Source organism: Astatotilapia calliptera, chromosome 7, assembly GCF_900246225.1.
Source record: "Astatotilapia calliptera chromosome 7, fAstCal1.2, whole genome shotgun sequence".
NCBI classification, from domain to species: Eukaryota; Metazoa; Chordata; class Actinopteri; order Cichliformes; family Cichlidae; genus Astatotilapia; species Astatotilapia calliptera.
The window spans coordinates 62,514,227-62,534,533 of record NC_039308.1 but is presented as its reverse complement, the minus strand read 5'-3'; the positions used below and the strand labels follow the sequence as shown (position 1 = coordinate 62,534,533).

Sequence of the window (20,307 nt, the reverse complement as noted above, 5' to 3'; positions counted from 1 at the left end):
TGATAATAACTTATGCAAAGGAGTTGCTGGTGTCCGTTGGAGAATTTAGAAAGCGTTTCTTACATGTTTTCATCATGTAAGGTTTGGAAGGAGCTCTGTTAAAGATACAATCGCTGCTGATAAATACATGAGGCTAGGCTAGGCTTGTTAGCGTTATTAATTTAAAGCAACTCCCTGAATACCTTCTAATTGTGCCTGAAGGCTGAGTTGATCTGGGATTGCACAGATGTTTTATCCAGTACAGTACAGTTCAATCCCAGAGGCAACTTTTAGTTAAAAATGTGCAGGTGGAAGAAGAGAGATTTAAATGTATGGGTACTGGGACTACTAATGATTTTTTTTTCTCTTTAAATTCAGTTGCTTTTTCCGTCATAGTTCTCCTGTTCAGATATGACCTATCATTGGCCTTATCAGTGAATACATGAACAGTTTAATGTGTAAATTAAGAACATTTCCATTTTTTAGTTTGTGTCCGTTGCAACTCTTTTGCAGCCAGTGTGCAAGACAATTGAGATTTCAACATGTAAAACCAGTTCTATTTGCTGAGGCTAAAGAACACTTTTCTGCCACTGTGAACAATTTTTAGTGCTGTTCTCAACTGATTGTGTCATAGAACTTTTTGTTCTCATCTTTCTGTGGAACATAACCTGTGCTGACGTAGTAGATACTGAAAAATGAAATAGGAGGAGGTGTGACAAAGAATGCGAAACAAGGAAGCCAGGCAGAATGAAATAAAATATCTGTATTCCATTTTATTGGTGGTAACAGTGCTTATCTGTGGTAACACTCCAGAATGGCAGTAAAAGCTGGTGTGTCAGACGACTCAGCGATGCCAGAGGCCACAAAAGAGACAGCATTGTCTGCTGAGTGTAGAACCAGAGCAACAATAGTCTCTCTGCAGTTTAGATGAGACCAGGCTGTTCTGTGCCAGCGTGTTGCTGTCTCTTTGAGTGTTTGTCTTTGCCAACCTGGAACAGAGTGGCACTGAGGGCCTAGCTTCTCCCAGTACTCTTAATTGTCCTTTAACAACAATATTTATCCTATTATATACATGTAAAAAAGCGTGGGACAGGGTCTTATTTCCCCTGCGTATACTGATAGGGATAAATGTTTGCATGCATTTGTTGCTACGATCCATTGACAAATGCGATGTAAACTCTGCCCTTTACTCCTGCCATTGTTCCTCAGACTCGTGTTGCTGCCCTTACTCAGAGCTGGAGCAGATTCTTATAAAGATAAGCCTACACGGTCTGTCTTCTTTTTGTGAACTCCCAAACATATGCAGGCATGCATTCCCAACCTTTGACCACTGCATGTGCATGACACAGGGTTGTGTACTGCCCCTGCACACACACTCACATTCATATTACACACCCACACGTAGCCTTGAGCATTTAGGAGCTCTAGTACATTATTAACCCTGCTTGGAATTTTTCTGCAAAGCTTTTGTTTCCGCAGGTTTCCTAATATTGTGTATGACTAACAGAAATGACTTGTTCAGACCTTTAGAAAGCAAATTGAAGGTTAAGGTGTGTCTGCCCAGCTGCATCAAACCAAGTGCATTGTGCTTGAGTGTCAGCTTTTATGTCTTTACATGTCTTGTGTGTTTATATGTATGTAGGAAAAAAGGGGATTTGGAGATTGGGTGTCTTTCAAAACACTTGATTCCTGTCTGAGCAGCCTCAAATGTTTGAACTTTAGGGGGGGGGGGTTTGGGTCCTTGTGACGTAAATGTCGTCATCGGACCACGACCAAGGTGGTCGATTGACAGCGTGGACTCGTTTGTGGAGAATTTACATTACAATGCACCAACTACGCATGCGTCCAGGCAGCAAATTTCAAGCGGACTTCAAAGAAGTATAACAGGAGTGGCTAACTCGGTCTTCTGGTCTCCCGCTGTCCGTATATGCAACCAAGTATAATCTAGGCTTTAAGTTCCCATCAGTTCACAGCTTGAGACAGATCAAGCCTTGTGTATTTGCAGTGCTGTGATAAAAGCCACTTTTTCTTTTAGTCAAATTTACAAAGCAGATGGGAGACCTGTATTGAAGAGACACAAACAGAGGCATAGACAGGGTGATGAAAGACACAAAGCAGGTTTGCTAGATGGATGAGTGATAATAAGGGTGGCACATTTTCTCTACCACTCTCTTTTTTTTTTAAACTGTCAGCATTTTTTCTTACATATTCGTTGGCTTTCTCATTTATGCACTGTCACTGTCTTTTTTTTATCTTTCATTATATAAAAATGACTTATGTGTATTCCTTGTGAAATTCACCAGATGAGCTCCTCAAGTGGCTCTTTTGTGAGTGTGTTCTTATCTGAGCTTGGAGTCAGAGATTATTGATTACTGTTTATTTCTCTTCAGGGGATTTGTGACTGGTCAGAGTTTCAGTGAAAATTGCAACCTGTTTTTTGTCATGGGTAAAGTTGGGTATGTGGTGGTGTATTATTATTTTTTTTTCCATTAGAATTGGGTAGGGTGGGTCAATGTGAGTTTAAGGTGTACGGTTGGAATTTAATTCCCATGTGGGGACAAAACTGATTCGTAACACTAAAAACATTTACTTTTCTGTTGCTGCAGCAACTACACAACAGGAGAGTCACTTCCTACATTTAGAATGAGTCACTCACGCGGATTCATTAACCTTGATAGTTTGCCAAGTGAAGCGTTGGAGAATGTTGAGTACATTTAAGCTTAATTATTTATGTTTTCGTTGTCTTTTATTCCTGCTGATTTACAAGCTTTTGTTGTCCTTTCTGCCTTATTAGGTGTAATAGTGAAGTAATAAAGCTCACAAAGTAAAATAAATGAAGGATGACTCTGAGTGATTGCCTTCACACCACCATCTGCTCAGCTGTGAATGCTACTCTGCTGCATGTGCTGCCAGACAGTCCTGAGATTATTGGAAAAAGTGGATTTGCTGCCTGAATAACTATTGCCAACTGGACTCTGTTCTACAAGACACACATAAGATGTGTGTCAGGCAATATATAAGGCAGCTGATATCTGTAATAGGCTAAAATCAGGCTCTAGCATGTTTAGAGGCTCATAACATGTGCACAGCAAACTGCAGCTGGTGTTTGTCCATAGCATTTGCATATTTATGTGTTATATTGTCAGTGTATTCCCACTCTTTATCTTTGGTGATTTTAGTCCATGTTTTTAATGGTACCTTTGGTTCTCCTCCTCCTGTTTTTCCACGAGAACTGACACAGGACTCCAGAGCTGTTCTGAGAAAATGAGCTGGGTCAGGCGGATGTCTGGTTGTCAGTGTTGCTCTGCCTTTGACAAAAAGAATAGACAGCAACCTGAGACTAACAGGCCCGTTTGTTTCCTGTTAGTTTATCACATTTCACTAGCCAGGAGGTACAAGAGCTAAATATCATGGGAGAGTGACATTCTGTGCTGGGAGATGTTTCTGTGTTTGTATTCTCATTTAATCTGATTGTTATGGTGCATAAAAATCTTGGATGTCTAATGTAGGAAGTTTTAGATGAGGTGCTGCGAAGAAGTTGCAGAATAAGCCTTAATGTCAAGAGCTCAACCTCTCCTTTAGCTCCGTTTCTGTTTCTCTCAGGGTTGTTTCCGATCCATGATGGTGCCTTCCTATAAATTAAAGTTTGGTTTCCAGCCTTTAGTTTTCATTCCCATGCTTGAAAATGAATGTTTCTTCAAGTTCATATGTATGTGTTCATAAAAAGCCTCAGAGCTAAAATAAACGATTGTCTACACATTCTGTCAACCTGTTAAGCTTGATTGTGCATTACAACATAGCACACCGTGTGCCCACTCAAAGAAGAGCGTTGACATCTTTGCTTGCGTTGACATTTCTGGCGTTGGAGTTTGATAAGCACTCCCTTTTTCATATCAGGTTTCATTCCAGATGAAATCATCATACACGTTTCATCCAAATAATTTTTACCTCGTGTGATCATCCATCACTATCTCCCGCTTTATTTCCTATGATCTCATTGTATGTGATCAATCTCTAAGCTATGTGTTTTGGTGCCACATTCTGGGATGCTGTTGCCACATCCATCGGGTCTGTGATGCTGTTTAGATGCCAAACAAATGGTAAATGGCCTGTATTTGTATTTGCCGGGGAGCAGAGTTCTTGTTTGGCATCTAAACAGCGCAGAAGTAATGGTAGTGTGGACCAGGCAGGTCAGAGGAAGGGTGGGGCGAGGCCTTTGTTACGAAAAACAGGAATTCTTCCGGCTGGAAGATGAAGTCAGTGCATTCCTCCAGAGCAGCTCCCAATAGTCAGTGGAGCATTGAAGGAAGGCCATGGTGAATGCTGGGGCTCAGTTTTAAACACCTCCCATTGAAAACCAGAGAGACAGACAGAAAGAGAACACCATCTGTCACACTGTTTGGTAAAGAGTTGCCTTTTACCCACCTAGGCTACACTTGCTGTGCCAAGTCCTTACAGATAACTCTGCCTGAGGCCTTTTTATGTGTACGACAGTGTTTTATTACCTTGTTTTGAAGTGTAGCTGTAAAAGTACAGACTGACAGCAGGACTGCACATAATGAAATTTCTTTAGGTTAAACCTGCTGCCTGGACGTGTTTTAGACTACCCGCTGATCAACTGTGGAAGTCTGATGAAACCTACTTGTGGTCCTGCTGAGGCCCGTCAAACTGAACACACGTACACACATTTGTTCCATCTCTCCTGCTATGTTTCGTACACTCCCAAACACCCTCTTCAAAACATAGACACACTTGAGTTGCTCCACTTTCCCTGTCTGTTCCCCTTGGCACTAAGCTATCATAACGGCTTTGAAGGAGGGCAGCAGAGCGTTTAATTGGGTTACAGATTGGCATTTATGCTCCCAGGTCCACACGATACTGCCGGGCTTTTAACTAACCACTGGGAACTTAATAAAACGCCACAACGCTATACCCATCAGCTGCCAGTCTTTTCTAATTCCATGATCCATGTCTCAGCACAGCAGATTTTGGATGTCAGTGCTGTTTGTTGTATAAACTGGTATTTCTACAAAACGTACAGTAAGTGAGGGCAATATGTACTGTACATCAACGCTTTCAATGCATCATGTTTAGGTTATCAACAAGTTGTGTCCCATGTGTTGGTGTTGGATTACATAAGCACATTGAGCTCACGTTTTTGTTTGCTGGGTATTCTTGTTACTTTGGGGAAACTTTGTTACAGTAGCACACCTCTTACTTTCTTCTCTGCTGTTTAATTTTTTTTTCACAGAGTTAGTGCCATGCAGTGGTAAGCTGAGGAAAGCCAAGCTGAACTGATCTGCTCTGAAGACTTTCTTACCCTTCACCGTACCCTATCAGTCCCAGATGGAGCTCAAAGTGTGGGTGGATGGAGTAGTGCGGGTTGTCTGCGGTCTGTCCGAGGAGACTTCCTGTCAGGATGTGGTCATTGCTCTAGCACAGGCCATTGGTAAGTACCTCAAACGTTGTCATCATTTCATGACACCAGCTTATCTTTAAGCCTGCTTAGATAAAAGCTTGGCATTTAGATTTTTATGCATACACAAACAAGTGTACTGAAGCATCGCAGAATTGCCCTCATCCTGTTCTTTATTAACCTTTTTGCTCTCCGCTGACCCAAATCAAGTACGCTGCTGGATTGTCAGCAGGTCAGTTTGAATTTGAGCCGGCACTCTGTCCCTATATCCTCCGGCTTTATTTGAGCTATACGCTGCGGTAGGATTGAACAGAACTCCAGTTTTAGCGCTCTCCTCCTTCTATGAGCAAGCTGCTTGCCAAGTCATTAGGGAGGGTTTGTCCTAATTTCAAGGTCCTTGTGGAAACTTCAGTTTATTTGAACATTTTTCACATGTTGTGTGGCTCTTACGCAGCTGCCTTTTATTCCAGTCCACAGAGGCAGAGATTTAGACGTATCAGCATCGTCATAATGCATCTGATGTCATTTGTTCATTATTTAGAATTGGTACGAGGACATAACCCCACAGTTTTATTAAAAATAAAAGAGAGAAGCAACTAAGAATACAAAAAATTTGACTGATGTATATCATTTTTTAGGAATAAAAATATTGGTGTGCTACTTCTTTGTATGGAAATATTTAGGGTAGGAGGTTTTTTATAGTCACTCTTTATTTTTTCTGTCTTTGTCACAGGTCAGACAGGCCGTTATGTTCTTATTCAGCGTCTAAGGGACACAGAAAGGCAGCTGCTGGCCACAGAGAGGCCTCTGGAGTCTCTCGCAAAGTTGGGCCAACATGGCAATGAAGTTCAGTTCTTTCTACGTCGCACTGGCCCCAGCAGCAGTGATGGACCCGGCTCAAAACAAGAGAGACCTAATCCCCTTCCATTGCCTAAGCATCCTGAACCAGAGCCTTTGAAACGTAGCCAGCCTAAAAAAGCCCTGACCTTTAACTTGGGGCCTTCCACCTCTCCTAAGACCAAGGCCAAACAACTTAAGAGGTCTCCACGGGACTCTCCAGAACAAAGAGCCTCCCCCTCTCCTTCATCCAGCCCTCTGTCCCCTCATATGTCATCCCCTTCTCCCTCACTACCTATAGGCCCTTCAAAAGATGAAGTATTCAGGAAAGTTCTTCAGCAACAGGAGAGACTAAGAGCCATTGAGGCCCAGTTAGAAGCCCTAGAGAGGGAGTCACACACCTGGGAGCGTCCCTACCCATCTCCATGTCCCTCACCTCTTTCTGATGCTCGTTTGCAAGACGAGATGGACGCTTTGGAGCAAGCAATGCGAAGGAACCAGGCAGAGCTTGCACATGAGCAGTACTGGGAGGAGGAGCTAAAAGCCGAGGTAGAAAGCGAGCGAGGAATGCGAAGGAAGCTTGGAGAGCTCCATACAAAGCTAGATGACTGTGGACGGCGGCTCCATGAATTCTCAGTTCGCTCTGCTCAGCTGGAGGAAGAGATCCAGCGGGAAACCCAGACACAAGGGAAAGCCACAGGACCTGAGGAGTCGTTTGACGCTGTAAGGGAAGAGTTACAAAGTCGAGAGAGACATGGGACAGAGCTAGAGGAACAGCTATCTGAGACTGACAAGGCTCTGGAGAAAGCAGAGTCTCTGTTGCAGGTAAGGAGAGAGGTCTGTGCTTTAGAAAAAGGGCTGTAACTCCACACAAGCCCTTCTGTTGTCATTTCAGGGGTGCAGTCCATACCCTTTTTTGTATTACTCAAAACAGTATTCATGTTATACACTCCAATAAACAGTACGTCACGAAGCCTCGTGCATATTGATGAAACTGCAGTAATATGATTGCTGAATGCTCATATTCTACCATGTCTGAAAGTGCTTCATTGTCATGAGCTATTTACAACCTAGCTTAACTGGTTTAGCAGGTATCATCTTTTATGTATCGCACTTTCTAAATACGTGGTTACTGACTGTGTTTATATTATGTCGGCTTATATATGCATATTGTATTGTTTATAGATTTAAAAAAAATATTAAAAAGATTTGATTTGTAGAACAAAAGCCTCTTTTATTGGATCTATTTCTCAGCCTCAGCGTGTTGTAGTTTAGAAAGTCAGTTTGCTTTTGGTTGTCTTAGATGTGGCTTCATCAGTTTGAAGTGAAACGTGTGTTTCCTCTATGATAGTGATAGTTCAGTTTTTCAAATCCTCATGCACTGAAAGCCCAGAGTGTCCCATTCTTTGTCCTGTAGGCCACAATAAATATCAAAATATATCGTCACTCATGCTAATGGGGATGCATTTGTCATGAAACATTTTGCTGCGGAACAGAGATTTTTTTTTTTGGGGGGGGGGGATTGTACATGCCTGTATAAAAACACCAGGTCATAACAGGTAACCAACAGCACTGTGAGTGCTTATAATCCAAAAGTAGCGCCAAAGGCATTTTGCCACCCAGACAGTAATTGTATGGAGGGAATGAGAAACCAGTATTTCCTGTAAATGAAATATTAACCTGACAGGGTATAATAAACCTCCGTTCGTAGTAATGGAAAGGGTCTATGTCAGCTGATCGGTTGAGGCAGCCAGCCGAGTCTTTAAAGTGTTGGTGGTGATGAGCACAGTGTTCCTGCCATCAGACTAATGGAGGAAGACCTGCAGGTATGAACTGCCTCACCAGAATGTTGTGGTCCAACATCAATTACTCAGAGACACACACTTATTGGCTTGTTTGTGTGCACCTGAGTTCAGTCTGCGAGCCTAAAGGTGATGCCACTGCTTCACAATGTTCTTGAACACCAGCTTTTCAGTAATCTGAAGGCATCTGAAGACAGATTTAAAGGGAAAAAGCAAATGAGCTTTGGCCAGTATCTATTTATAAGTTTGCATCAGGCTGCTTAAATCTGACTGAATCAGAAAAAGTCTCATGGCACTTGTGGTGATTTGATTATTCATTGCAACTGAAACTGTCTAGTGACGTGATGGGCAGTAATCTTAATCAGTGACTGGAAGGGAGACTTTTAGAGTCTAGTGCCCCCTTGTGGTGAAAGCAAAAAACGTTCATTTATAAATGCAGTGATAAATTGTCCCTGCAATTGTGCAGATGGGACATATACCCACTACTAAACATCCTTAAATATGCATCCATACTTGAAAATGTGTAATAGTTTTATATGCTGCACCCACTTTCCTTTACAGGTAAAATACTTGTCTTAGATTTCTCTCACTGATCCACATTCTTCCCATTTCAGGACAAACAGGATGAGCTGGAGGAACTGAATAAGGAGCTGAGGCAGTGTAACCTGCAGCAGTTTATTCAACAGGCGGGTGTCCTGCCTGTTCAAACCAACTCACGCACAGAGCTTCAGGAGCAACTGGAGCAATTTCTACAGGATGGATACAGGGATGGAAGTAAGGAAACAAAACAATCCCTCAAATATTAATATTATGTTATGGTATACTTGATTTGTGTCATCTAAAGATATTTCTTCTTTTAACTCAGATCAGGGTGTAATTCAATTTGAATCTCCACCTCGTCCTACTGCAAAGCAGTTCCTGGGACATCCACGCAACCTTCAAAACCCTCTAGTGTCCAGCCTCAACCCTGAGGGTGTGTATGTGTGAGACCCCGCTGCTTCTCAAGTCCACAACCCTGCTCCTCTCCTGCCCTGCTCTGTCCATCCCTTGGTCCCAGAGCCCCTCACCCCTGCCATATTTTCTACCCCAGCTTGATTGGGTTTCGGGCTACAGCTGTCGTTTATGGTGTTGGGTAGTCGAAGCATCCCTATGGTGGCTGTCCCTGCTGCTTCCCAGCAGCTTTCCTCTGCTCTACATTTAAAGACATAAAGACCTCTATGGCTAATTTTCAGTCTTCTGCAGATTCTTGTCCTCAGCTTTTTACAGTATTCTTAGAAGTCCATCCAATTTGTCACATATTCCTGTATGCTTTAACTTTTGTGGGTCTGTTTACTCTGTCAATTTCCCTTACTCCTTGTTCTCCGCATCTTACTATATGCTTCTGTACTAACAGTAGCTGCTTTTGTTATCCTTTAATGCATTTAGGGATTTGCTGCTAACCCTTTTCCCCTCCTCTGTAATAACAGAGTGGCCTTTCCACCCTCGAGTCAATAATCGACTATCAACAGCTGCTTTTCAAAGTATTTCCATGTAACACAGCAATCGCACTGGGAATTACTGTGGCAGGCATTCTGATTGTGTTTGTTGTTTTTGTTTTTTGTTTTTTTACTCTTGACATGAAAATACATGCCACCAATGTAATTTCAGTTTGCCTTTTATGTATGGATACTATTTATAAGAGGGATGTATCTATACAATGCCTTGTACTTTGGTGATGCTTGACCAAAGAGCAAGAGCCTTTTACGAGGGCTCTGCAAAATATATTGCACTGTCCCATTCTCTTCCCATGTGAAGCCTTGGTCCCTGTGTGCCTGCAAAGAAATGGTATCTTCCTGCTCTCTTTCTGGAGACAGTGAATCGTATTTGGTGAGCTTGTATCTCTCGCAAGTCCATTTTTGCCAAACTTCATGCTAAAAGAAGAGATTCATTTCAAAAGTAGTGCCACAGGACCAGGGTTTGTTAAGATGCTTTTCTTTTCCTCCACTGGAATGAATCCGCCTGGTTCCTTTGCTTTCGTCACACTTAACATTTGACCTGTCACAATTCGCACTGTACCTCAGTGTGCTGTAGATTTAGGATCGGCTTAGTTCACATACGTAGATTCCAATAACAATCATCAATCAAACAAACAATGGGAGCTATCATCCATAAGTGATCCTGCAAACCACCTTAAATCAATATTTATTGTGTCTTAGCACGTAATATCTCATTATATTATCTTTGTATGTGTCTGTTTGCTGACAGGTCAAAGTGACGTGTGTTGAAGTGTGCACTCTCTTTACCTTCTGCTGTGTGATGCGGTTTTCTTTTTGGGGTTATATCAATTCTCTCTCCTTTGGAAACAGACTGCATTCCAGTGCTTGTTATAGACACAGCTTGAAACTGCGTGTGTTCAATAATACTCATCTGACTGCAAAACTACAGTCATGGTGCTCAAGCCTTGTGGGAGCAGGAATGAACCCAGTGACTGGGTTTGGGTCTATCTGTGTTTCTCATAGGGTTATGTGAATATCTTGATTGTCCCAAATCTCTCGTGTTGTGTCTTAGCTGAAAAGTGTTATTTTTTTCTTTCCCTCAATACAAAGGGATCATCATCCCCATATATTTTTGTGTCTTGCAGTCCTGACATCCCGAGACTCGTCATGGAGATAAAACATGGACCGCAGGGCCAAGGAAAAGTTGTTCACTGTTCTGTCACCATCACCTCTTATTTAACCCTTTCCTTTGTAACGCTCATTTATTTTTTCAATATACCATGATATATATATATATATATATGTATATAAATAAGACAAATATATTTACAGAGTTTTCCTACTGTAAACACTGCAGAGTATCTGTATGAAATGTAAAATAATTAGGAACCTTTGACCTAGAGAAATTATTGCAATAACTATGTATTTAAATATAATAAAATGTCCACAGTGTTTTAGATAAACTTTTATTGTCTGACTGGTTTTTGCTACACTCTTGTTCAAATTTTATTACAGACATATTTCTTTAAATGGTGCAGTCCATTAGAATCCACTTTCTAAAAAGGACAGTGGCACACAGCATGCAAAATGCATTATGAATATATTATATGTACTGAAATATGCATGTTTTCCTCATAGCGGGTGGTACAGTACATGATGTGAGAGTGCACAATAATTTCCAAAGTTCACAAAGCGCATCCTTGCTTGTCTATGCATCACAGCTGTTCCTGTTATGGATGCAGTCACACAGTGCATCTATATGAAACTAAAAACAGGAACAGGAGCATTGCTCTATGATCTGTTTAGCTGTAAATAATGTTGGCGTTCCTTTGACACTGATGATGTCAGTTTAATCAGTGGCTTTTCTTTTCTTTCCACTAGAGGAGATGCCATTGCTTCACTACAACAAGGTCAGGTGCATCGAGTGTCTTGTGTCGTTAAATTGCAGACGTGCTAAATTATTATGCAATTTGTAGTTTGATTGTTATGTAATTTGTAATAAGAATCACCCTGTACAAAAAGGCACGACACATTTGTGCTCCACCCCTTTCCTGTTTTGTTTACTCTGGAGGGTAAATATTCTGGCTGTCACACACTGAGTGACGCGAGCCTTCCTCTCTCTCCGGCTAACCCCCACCTGAAACCCTGTGGACGTCTATAAATACTCTCATGTACTGATACTCAGCAGGTATAATTACAGGGAGAGTAAATATTTTTCTTCTGTCTGTCCATTTAGGTGTGTCTATTAGAAACTGTGTCCATCCATCAAAAACATTGATTTATTTTTTTTTCATCTGCCTTTTCTGCTTTGTGCCAATTTTAATGACTTGTGAATTATGGAAAATTAGATGAGACTGCCAGTTTTGATATTATGATCAATTATGTGGAACTGGATTATCCTGAGAAGATTTAGAGCTGTCTGGCTTTGTAAGGGTTAGATAAGCTTCAAATCCTTGTTTAGGTCCCGGTGTCTGGACAAGCACAAGCCTCATGTGACACTGATGCCAACCTGTGGACATAGGAGGAATTACAAAATGTGCCCTTTTCCTAAAGGAACCTTTATAGTTTCCTTTCACTATATTAACAGTAATATTCTGATCTCTTCAAATTATGTAAAAAAGAAAAGTTGTTACTTGAGGACCCTTCACTTTTTTCTTTCTTTTAAAAAAAAGATTATCACAGGATAATGTTACGCATGTTCCCACACCCCAGACATCCCACGTGCAAAATGAGGCATCCACCCATTTCATATCTAAACCCTGAGGGCTCCAATCTCATAAGGGCACATTAACAGATTACGACTATGTTTTAGGACGACGTGCTGACAAAATCTTTTCTCATCAAACAAATGCGCATAAAAGGTGCTGCAAAGCTTAAAATTTGATTGCTTTCAGATATAAAAACTCACCAGCTCACCATGTGCATCGGGCACTGGTTGCCTGGGAAAGAACCTCCTTGGAATGGGAGTGAGCATCTGCACGTCCACACGTTATGATGATGAATGAGGCCATGAGTTAATGAGTCTGACATACTGCACTTATCTATTCCTTTGTGTCACTGTGAGTCATTATGCACTGATGGGGATAAAACATCCTCACACCAAGAAATGCACTACAGGGCACAACACACAGACAGTTGATTTGAGCAGAAACTTTACTTTGGTTACTTACAAGCATACATTGTACATACTGTATTGCTGCAATCCGTATGTATTTTCTTACACGGTAAGGTTGTGTCACTATATAGAATATAGTTAGTCTATATATGGTTATAGTCTGATTACTATGCATAATATTATCATAATATTGCATAATATTAGTCATTCTGTCCTGAAACCGAGTTTCTTTATAGCACTGTTCATCTTTTCCTTATGGGCCCAAAGGAACCTCTTGGAAGAACCCTCTGGAGGCCCCCTGACCTCAAATTGGTAACCAGTGAACGTGAACATGATCCAAACCCAACAGATGAAACAGAAACGAAACACTCACCAGGAGTCTCAAATGATGGCATTAAAGAGGAGGGAGTGCAAACGCCACACGGTCCTAAATAAGGTACTGTGTGAACATAGTAGGAAGTAGGTTACGGTACACATGGAGACCACTGGGAGAGCATTTATGTCCAGGCGGTGCTCACGGGGCCACGATCAAGGGCTGCTTGTAAACAGGTGTCTGTCTAATCCGGCTCTGGCTGGGTCTCAGACGAGTCAAAAATATGAGAGGTGTTCCCAAAACCAGGTTAGCCGCTGTCACACGCACAGTGGAACTGGAAACTGGCACAATGTGCGTTAGTCAGTGGCTTACCTGCTTTTAGACTGCAGATTTTGGCCTCAAGGCGCGCACAATCTGTGGAGTAATACAGACAAACGCTGTGTCATAAACAGCTGAATTATTTAAAGTTATTACACACACAAAACGACACGATAATGAAATTATCATCATGGAATCTTCTATGGTTTCCTGGAAACTAGTCTCTTCCAGAATAAGACATTACACTTAGCTTCCTGCCCACGATTTATGGATTACGGAAATATATAATAATGCTTTCATTTTCAATTGGCATTAAAAAAAGTTCCTAATTAACATATAATCACACGTGAACACTTGGCGACCCTAAACACAATATTACGCTGTTGTAACCAAATAGAACATCTAATGACATGCAGGATATATGTGGCCTGTTCCCCACACCATATAGAGAGAATAAAGAATAGTGGCAGATAAAGCAGAGCTACTTACCAGTCCCAAGTTTTCTTTTTGGAATATGTTTTTAGGAAAAATCTTGAAGTTTTCCGCCTACGTCCCAGTCTGCTCATAATCCGAACATCCAGCTAGTTTTTTCCTCTATTATAAATCTCAGAGCATGATTAAAGTTGGGTGCATTTAAGAATATAGTGTAGCCTACACCGACGCAGAAGTTCAATTCACTTGCACTACCCCTACCCTGCCCACTCCTCTGCATCTGCAACCCGACCTGGTTATTCAAATTAGGAAGAAGTTGACATCACGCTCAGCCAACGGGCTCCCGCGCTGGGGTTGAATGGCCCACCTTTTACGGATAATTGACCAATCACAGCCTGGGAGAGGCGGGGTTTTAGAAGAGCACCGTTCGGATGAGTTCTCCTGTTATAGTTGGGGTGCGGCGCGTTCAGTTTTGCACGTCGTACATTAGGAATGAACCATTATGTTGTTAACAGTTTCCTGCCCTGCTCGATTATTTATTGCGAGCATCAACGCCGAACAGGTTTCTTTGCCCTTAAATAGACATCATGTGATGCGACAGCTGCCATTGGAGGTGGCATATCTGTACTTTAGACTAGTTTGATAAAAGACGCCCCTACCCCTACGATGTGAAGTGGTTGAACTCGACTCGCTTGTGTACAGTGTTGCCATTAGCCGAGTGTGGCTGAGCACGTACCAAGGATGCTGCATGACAGCCTGATCTGACGGTGACGAGGAGGTGGAGGAGGAGGACGACGACGACGGGGATAAACTCTCAATTATTTACGACGGGAGAGTTGAGGACTCCCTAACAAATGACATAATATCATAGCGAGTTAAAGCAATGTGATTGTGAACGACCCCTGATTAGATGACATTACCCCCCCCCCCGCCCACCCATATTTATTCATCGATTAATTAGTTGTAGTTATCTGTTAAAGTGAAACAATGTTACTTTGATGAATTAACCCATTTTTAAACTGTAACATGTTCTCTCTTTCCAAGATGTTATCAGACTTTTCGGTTTTGGAGTTTTCTTGTAATCAGTCTTAGACTGTCAGAGCGTTGTGGGATTATTCACAGCCAGGATACACATAACCCGTGACATGGAGTAGAAAATCAGGATTACGCACATTGCATTATGTAACAGTTGATTTTGTGTAAATTGGAGTTATCACTAGGGGGCGACAGAGTTTGGCGTTTCAATACAATCCGGCACAGACCCTCTTGGTGTTATTGCAGGTGTACCCCTCTATACTGTTATGAATTTGTGCAAGTGAACTTAAAATATCACCTTTACTGTGGAGCGCATAGGCACGAACCAATAAAAATAAAGAAATCGGTTTTAAAAAGGGACGCAAAGCACTTGACCTCTCGTTGACCTCATGCCACTTAAGATGATGTGAACTCTAAACTACTGAAATTAAGTACTGTTAAATCTAAAACAGCGTTTTTCTTGAAATGTCTTGTGGTTTATTACTGCCAGACTACACTGTGTCCATCTAAAATGTCATTCTGTATTTTTCTAATCATAATTTTCTGATTAAAAATGAAGACCTCAAATAGACTACCACTCTAAAGCTGTTACTATAAAAACAGCTGCCTTGGTTTATTTGTTTATTTAGTATCTGGACCTCTGAACTACAAATTACATTTGAACTACAAATTGTGCCAAATAATAGAGGTATCACCTCATTGCCCCTTCTATCATTCCCCTGCTACAGATCTCTCCTCCCTGGATGCTCGTATCCTCTCTCTATAACTTAATTTCTCTCCCTTGCATATTGTAGTGGAATTCAAATTCGGGTTAGGGTTATATTGAAAGAGAGCTGCTTTATGGTATACAGTTCTACCACCTAAAATCAGACCTCATGCAATCCCCACAGATTTTTTTTAACACACTGTTTTCAGAAGAAATCTGTTTAAAATCTACACTGTAAGCATTATGCTTTCCTTCATGCTCCTCTGTGCTAGTTTCTGAGCTCCTACTCTGCACTGCTGTTGAGATGTTATTTAAAAAAACGCAACATTTTAAAACTAAATATTCCTATTTTGTATGTTTCTGTTGTGTATTTCATAAAAAACATAATTCATTCTTAAATCTTTACTCAAATACAGTATTCATGTAATAACTCAGACTATTACATGAACTGGGGGATTGCTGGAGGATTCCCATGATGCAATGAGTATTTCCTTTTCAGTATGTGTTAATAGGCCTCTCTGCCGAATCACACTTGTTATTAATCTCTGGCTCCACAGCATGGCTTTCATCCTGTCTTCATTCTCTCACCCCAACCGGCTGCTCCTCCCTGAGCCTGGTTCTGCCGGAGGTTTCTTCCTGTTAAAAGGGAGTTTTTCCTTCCCACTGTCGCCAAAGTGCTTGCTCATAGGGGGTCATGCCACCCAAGAAAGGCCCAACACCAGAGGAGGTTGAGGACATTAAAACCTCCCTCGGAGCGCTGTGCGGAGACGTGGCCGCAGTCAGGGCACAGCAGGAGCTGCTTCTGGGGCTTCTGGAGGAGGTAAAACAGCTACGCCTCCAAAATGCCGAGAAGGACAGACGGATCATGGATCTCGAGCGGCGGGTGGATGAGCTGGAGCAGTACACCCGTACGAACGACGTGGTCATCAGCGGTATTAAAACTGAAAGGCACGGACGTTTTCATTAATGAGCATCTGACACGAAAAAACGCAGACATCGCGAGGAAGGCAAGGCAACTGAAGAAGAATGGTAAAATACAACATACATGGGTAACAAACTGTAAGATTTTCATTAAGCTAAACGGGACACCAGAAGAGGCAAAAGTACTGATAGTGAGGAACATGGAGGATCTGGACAAGTATAACTAACACCAATGTATCAATTACACCAGGAAATGACATGGACACGTTGAAATTAATTCTTCAACAGAAAGTAATTGATCTAGATTGTGAATATAAGGAGCATAATATAATAGATCCAGAAATAGATTCTGAAAGTAACTTTCTCTCTTCTTTTGTTAAAAATTGTAATTATTTCACTCAGGAACAATATGAAAAAGAAATTAACCTAGACGGGAAGCTCTCATTAATTCACTTTAACAGCAGAAGTATGTACTCTAATTTTGATTTCATTAAGGACTATTTGCAACAATTTTCTCGCCCCTTTAGTATTATAGCCATCACTGAAACTTGGTTCAATGTTGATAAAGGAATAGATTTTTGTTTGAATGGATATGATTTAAAATACATGAATAGATTAAATAAGGCGGGCGGCGGGGTTGCTATATATGTTCATAACTCTATAAAATATAATGTTGTAACAACTATGTCTATGGCTATTGATGGAATTTTGGAATGTTTGACTATTGAGATTATGAATGAAAAAAAGAGAAATGTTATAATAAGTTGCATATATCGGACACCCAGTTCAAGTATTGACACTTTTAATGAATGGATAGAAAAAACGTTTGCTTCGGTGAACCAAAAATTACTATTTATCTGTGGTGATTTTAACATTGATTTGCTAAATCCAACAAGGTTAAAAGCCATTGATGACTTTACTGACACAATGTACAGCTTATCACTATATCCAACAATAACAAAGCCAAGCAGAATAACATCACATAGCGCCACTATTATTGACAATATTTTTACTAATGTCATGGATTTCCAAATTAATAGTGGTCTGCTTGTCTGTGATATAACTGACCACTTACCAGTTTTTACTTTGTGTGACTGTGATTTAAAAAAAATAGATACCAAGATCATGATAGCAAAGCGAACAATAAATGAAGAAGCAATTCATGCCTTCAATTTCGATTTAGCACAACAAGATTGGAGTTCGGTGTATGAAGAGTCAGATGTGGACAAGGCTTATGATAATTTTCTAGATATTTTTACTATGTGGTACAATAAACATTGTCCTGTAAACGAACACATGACAAAGAAAAAAAAGATAAAAAGTCCTTGGCTCACAAAAGGAATTATTAATGCTTGCAAAAAGAAAAACAATCTGTATAAACAGTTTATCAAAGTAAAAACAAAAGAAGTGGAACAAAGATATAAAGCATATAGAAATAAATTGACTGATATTATAAGAACGAGCAAACAACTTTATTATAGAAGAAGATTATATGAAAATAAAAACAATATAAAAGGAACTTGGGATGTGTTAAACAACTTAATTAAACAAGGATCTTCTGGAACATCATATCCTGAATATTTTACTGATGCAAATGGTGAAAATCACAACATGAGTAATATTGTCGATGGGTTCAATAAATTCTTCATAAATGTTGGCCCTGAACTAGCAGCGGACATCCCGTGTCATAAAAATGAAAATATCAGTAATATAAAATCAAATCCCTTTTCACTGTTCCTCTCAGCTACAAATGAGCAAGAAGTAATAAATATCACATTAAAATGTAAAAGTAAGTCTTCAATGGATTATCATGACATAAATATGTCTGTAGTTAAACAGGTTATTCTGAATATTGCTAGTCCCTTAACATATATCTGTAATTTATCATTTCAGTCCGGTTGTTTTCCAAAAAAAATGAAAATTGCGAAAGTAATACCACTATATAAAAGTAATGACAAACACAGTTTTACCAATTATAGGCCTATTTCTCTACTGCCTCAATTCTCAAAAGTTCTAGAAAAACTTTTTAATTCAAGATTAGAAAAATTCCTTGAAAAACATCAAATAATAAATGTTGGTCAGTATGGTTTCAGAACGCAAAGAACCACTTCAATGGCAATAATTGAGGCAGTAGAAGAAATTACTGATACACTGGATAAAAATAAATATGCAGTTGGTATTTTTGTTGATCTCAAAAAGGCCTTCGACACAATCAATCACTCAATTTTACTGGATAAATTGGAAAGATATGGTATTCGAGGGAAAGCTGGTAACTGGTTAAAAAGTTACCTAACGGGTCGGGAACAATAGCATAGGGCATTACCATTCAGAGAAACTTGGTATTACATGTGGTGTTCCCCAAGGGTCAGTGTTGGGACCAAAACTTTTCAATGTATACATAAATGATATTTTTGATGTTTCTCAAGTACTTAAACTCATACTGTTCGCAGATGACACCAACATATTTTTCAGTAGCGATGATTATACTGATCTTGTAATGACTGTAAACAGGGAGCTACAATTAATAAAAAAATGGATGGACATAAATAAATTATCATTAAATATAAATAAAACTAAAGCAATGTTTTTTGGTAATTTAAAATATAATATAGAATTACCAATTATCATTGAAGGTGTACCAATTGATAATGTGAGTGAAAACAAATTTTTGGGAGTTATAATTGATAACAAAATTTCATGGAAACCCCACGTCAGACACATAAAAACCAAAATTTCCAGAAGCCTCGCAGTTTTGAACAAAGTGAAACAATTCCTTGATAAAGATGCACTTCGTACTCTGTACTGTACCCTGGTTCTTCCATATCTTACATATTGTGTGGAAGTGTGGGGAAATACATATAAAAATACAACTAATCCATTAGTCACAGTACAGAAACGAGCACTGTGTATTATTCACAAGGCTGGTTATCTAGATCATACTCACAAATTCTTTCTTCAGGCAAAGTTACTTAAATTCCAGGATCTGGTTAATTACAATACATCCATAATTTTGTATAAAGCTTTTACTAAACTTTTACCGGCAAATTTACAAACTAGATTTGAAATTCGAGAAAAGGTTTATAATGTGAGAGGCTTTGGAGAATTCAAATTACCCAGAACTCGAACAACCCGTAAAGGCTTTTGTGTGTCTGTATGTGGTGTGAAAATCTGGAACAGTCTGAGTTTACAATTGAAACAATGCAAAAATATTCATAGATTTAAATTTCTCTACAAACAGTTGGTCTGGTCACAGTATACTCAATGATGGGTTTTAGTGTGCTCTGTAATGTCTGTCCTCTTACCATTGCTGGTATGGATTCCAAAATAAAAAAAAAATAAATAAAGTGTGCGTATGTATGTACATATATGTACTTGTGTGTGTAGATATATATGTATGTATATGTATGTGTGTTTGTTACTTGTAGTTATTACTGCCTGTTACCTGTGGTAATGCAATTTATAATTTATATATTCTGTATTCAGTTATGAAGGCTCTAATTGTTGGTTGCGAGCTGCCGCTTAGATGCTTGTGCCCGGAGCTGTTGATGGGTCTGTATGCAATGATGGGCGTAGCTGCGGGAAGTTTATTGTTTTTTTTGTTGATGAGTGAGTATAGGGGTGGGATTTAATAAGTTTTCTTCGTCCCACTCCTTTTTCAGGCAATTTTTGTTTTTTGTTTTGTGTATTTTATGTTCAATATAGGTATTTGTTGTGCCTGAAAATGAATAAATAAATGAATGAATGAATGAATGAATGAATGAATGAATGAATGAATGAATGAATGAATGAATGAAATGTGGTTGTTGTTGTTGTTTTCCCCTGTATTATTGTATGGTCTACCTTACAATATGAAGCGCCTTCAGGCGACTGTTGTTGTGATTTGGCGCTATATAAATAAAATTGAAGTGAATTGAACTATTACAAAGGTAATAGAGTAAACACTTGTGAGCTAGAAAAA

At 39.9% G+C, this 20,307-nt stretch overlaps 1 protein-coding gene and 1 long non-coding RNA gene across 5 annotated transcripts in view; one reads left to right on the top strand and one right to left on the bottom strand.

Annotated features, from left to right (window-relative positions):
* Positions 1 to 10,818, top strand: part of rassf7a (Ras association domain family member 7a) — a 38,994-nt gene extending 28,176 nt beyond the window's left edge. For 3 of the 4 annotated variants that reach the window (XM_026176425.1, XM_026176427.1, XM_026176426.1), the window contains 5 exons: positions 5,231 to 5,428; positions 6,129 to 7,057; positions 8,649 to 8,808; positions 8,879 to 9,007; positions 10,655 to 10,818. In XM_026176425.1, the coding sequence (XP_026032210.1) occupies positions 5,326 to 5,428; positions 6,129 to 7,057; positions 8,649 to 8,808; positions 8,879 to 9,007; positions 10,655 to 10,686 (1,353 nt within the window). In that variant the 5' untranslated portion in view covers positions 5,231 to 5,325 and the 3' untranslated portion in view covers positions 10,687 to 10,818. The remainder of the gene's footprint in view (positions 1 to 5,230; positions 5,429 to 6,128; positions 7,058 to 8,648; positions 8,809 to 8,878; positions 9,008 to 10,654) is intronic. The other variant, XM_026176428.1, reaches the window with a different exon arrangement.
* A 1,826-nt stretch (positions 10,819 to 12,644) lies between these two features.
* LOC113027035 (uncharacterized) lies at positions 12,645 to 13,942 on the bottom strand. The gene is made up of 2 exons (XR_003272981.1): positions 13,745 to 13,942; positions 12,645 to 13,351 (listed from the first exon to the last, which is right to left on the bottom strand). It is a non-coding gene; the product is annotated as an uncharacterized LOC113027035 (long non-coding RNA).
* Positions 13,943 to 20,307: the final 6,365 nt, after the last annotated feature.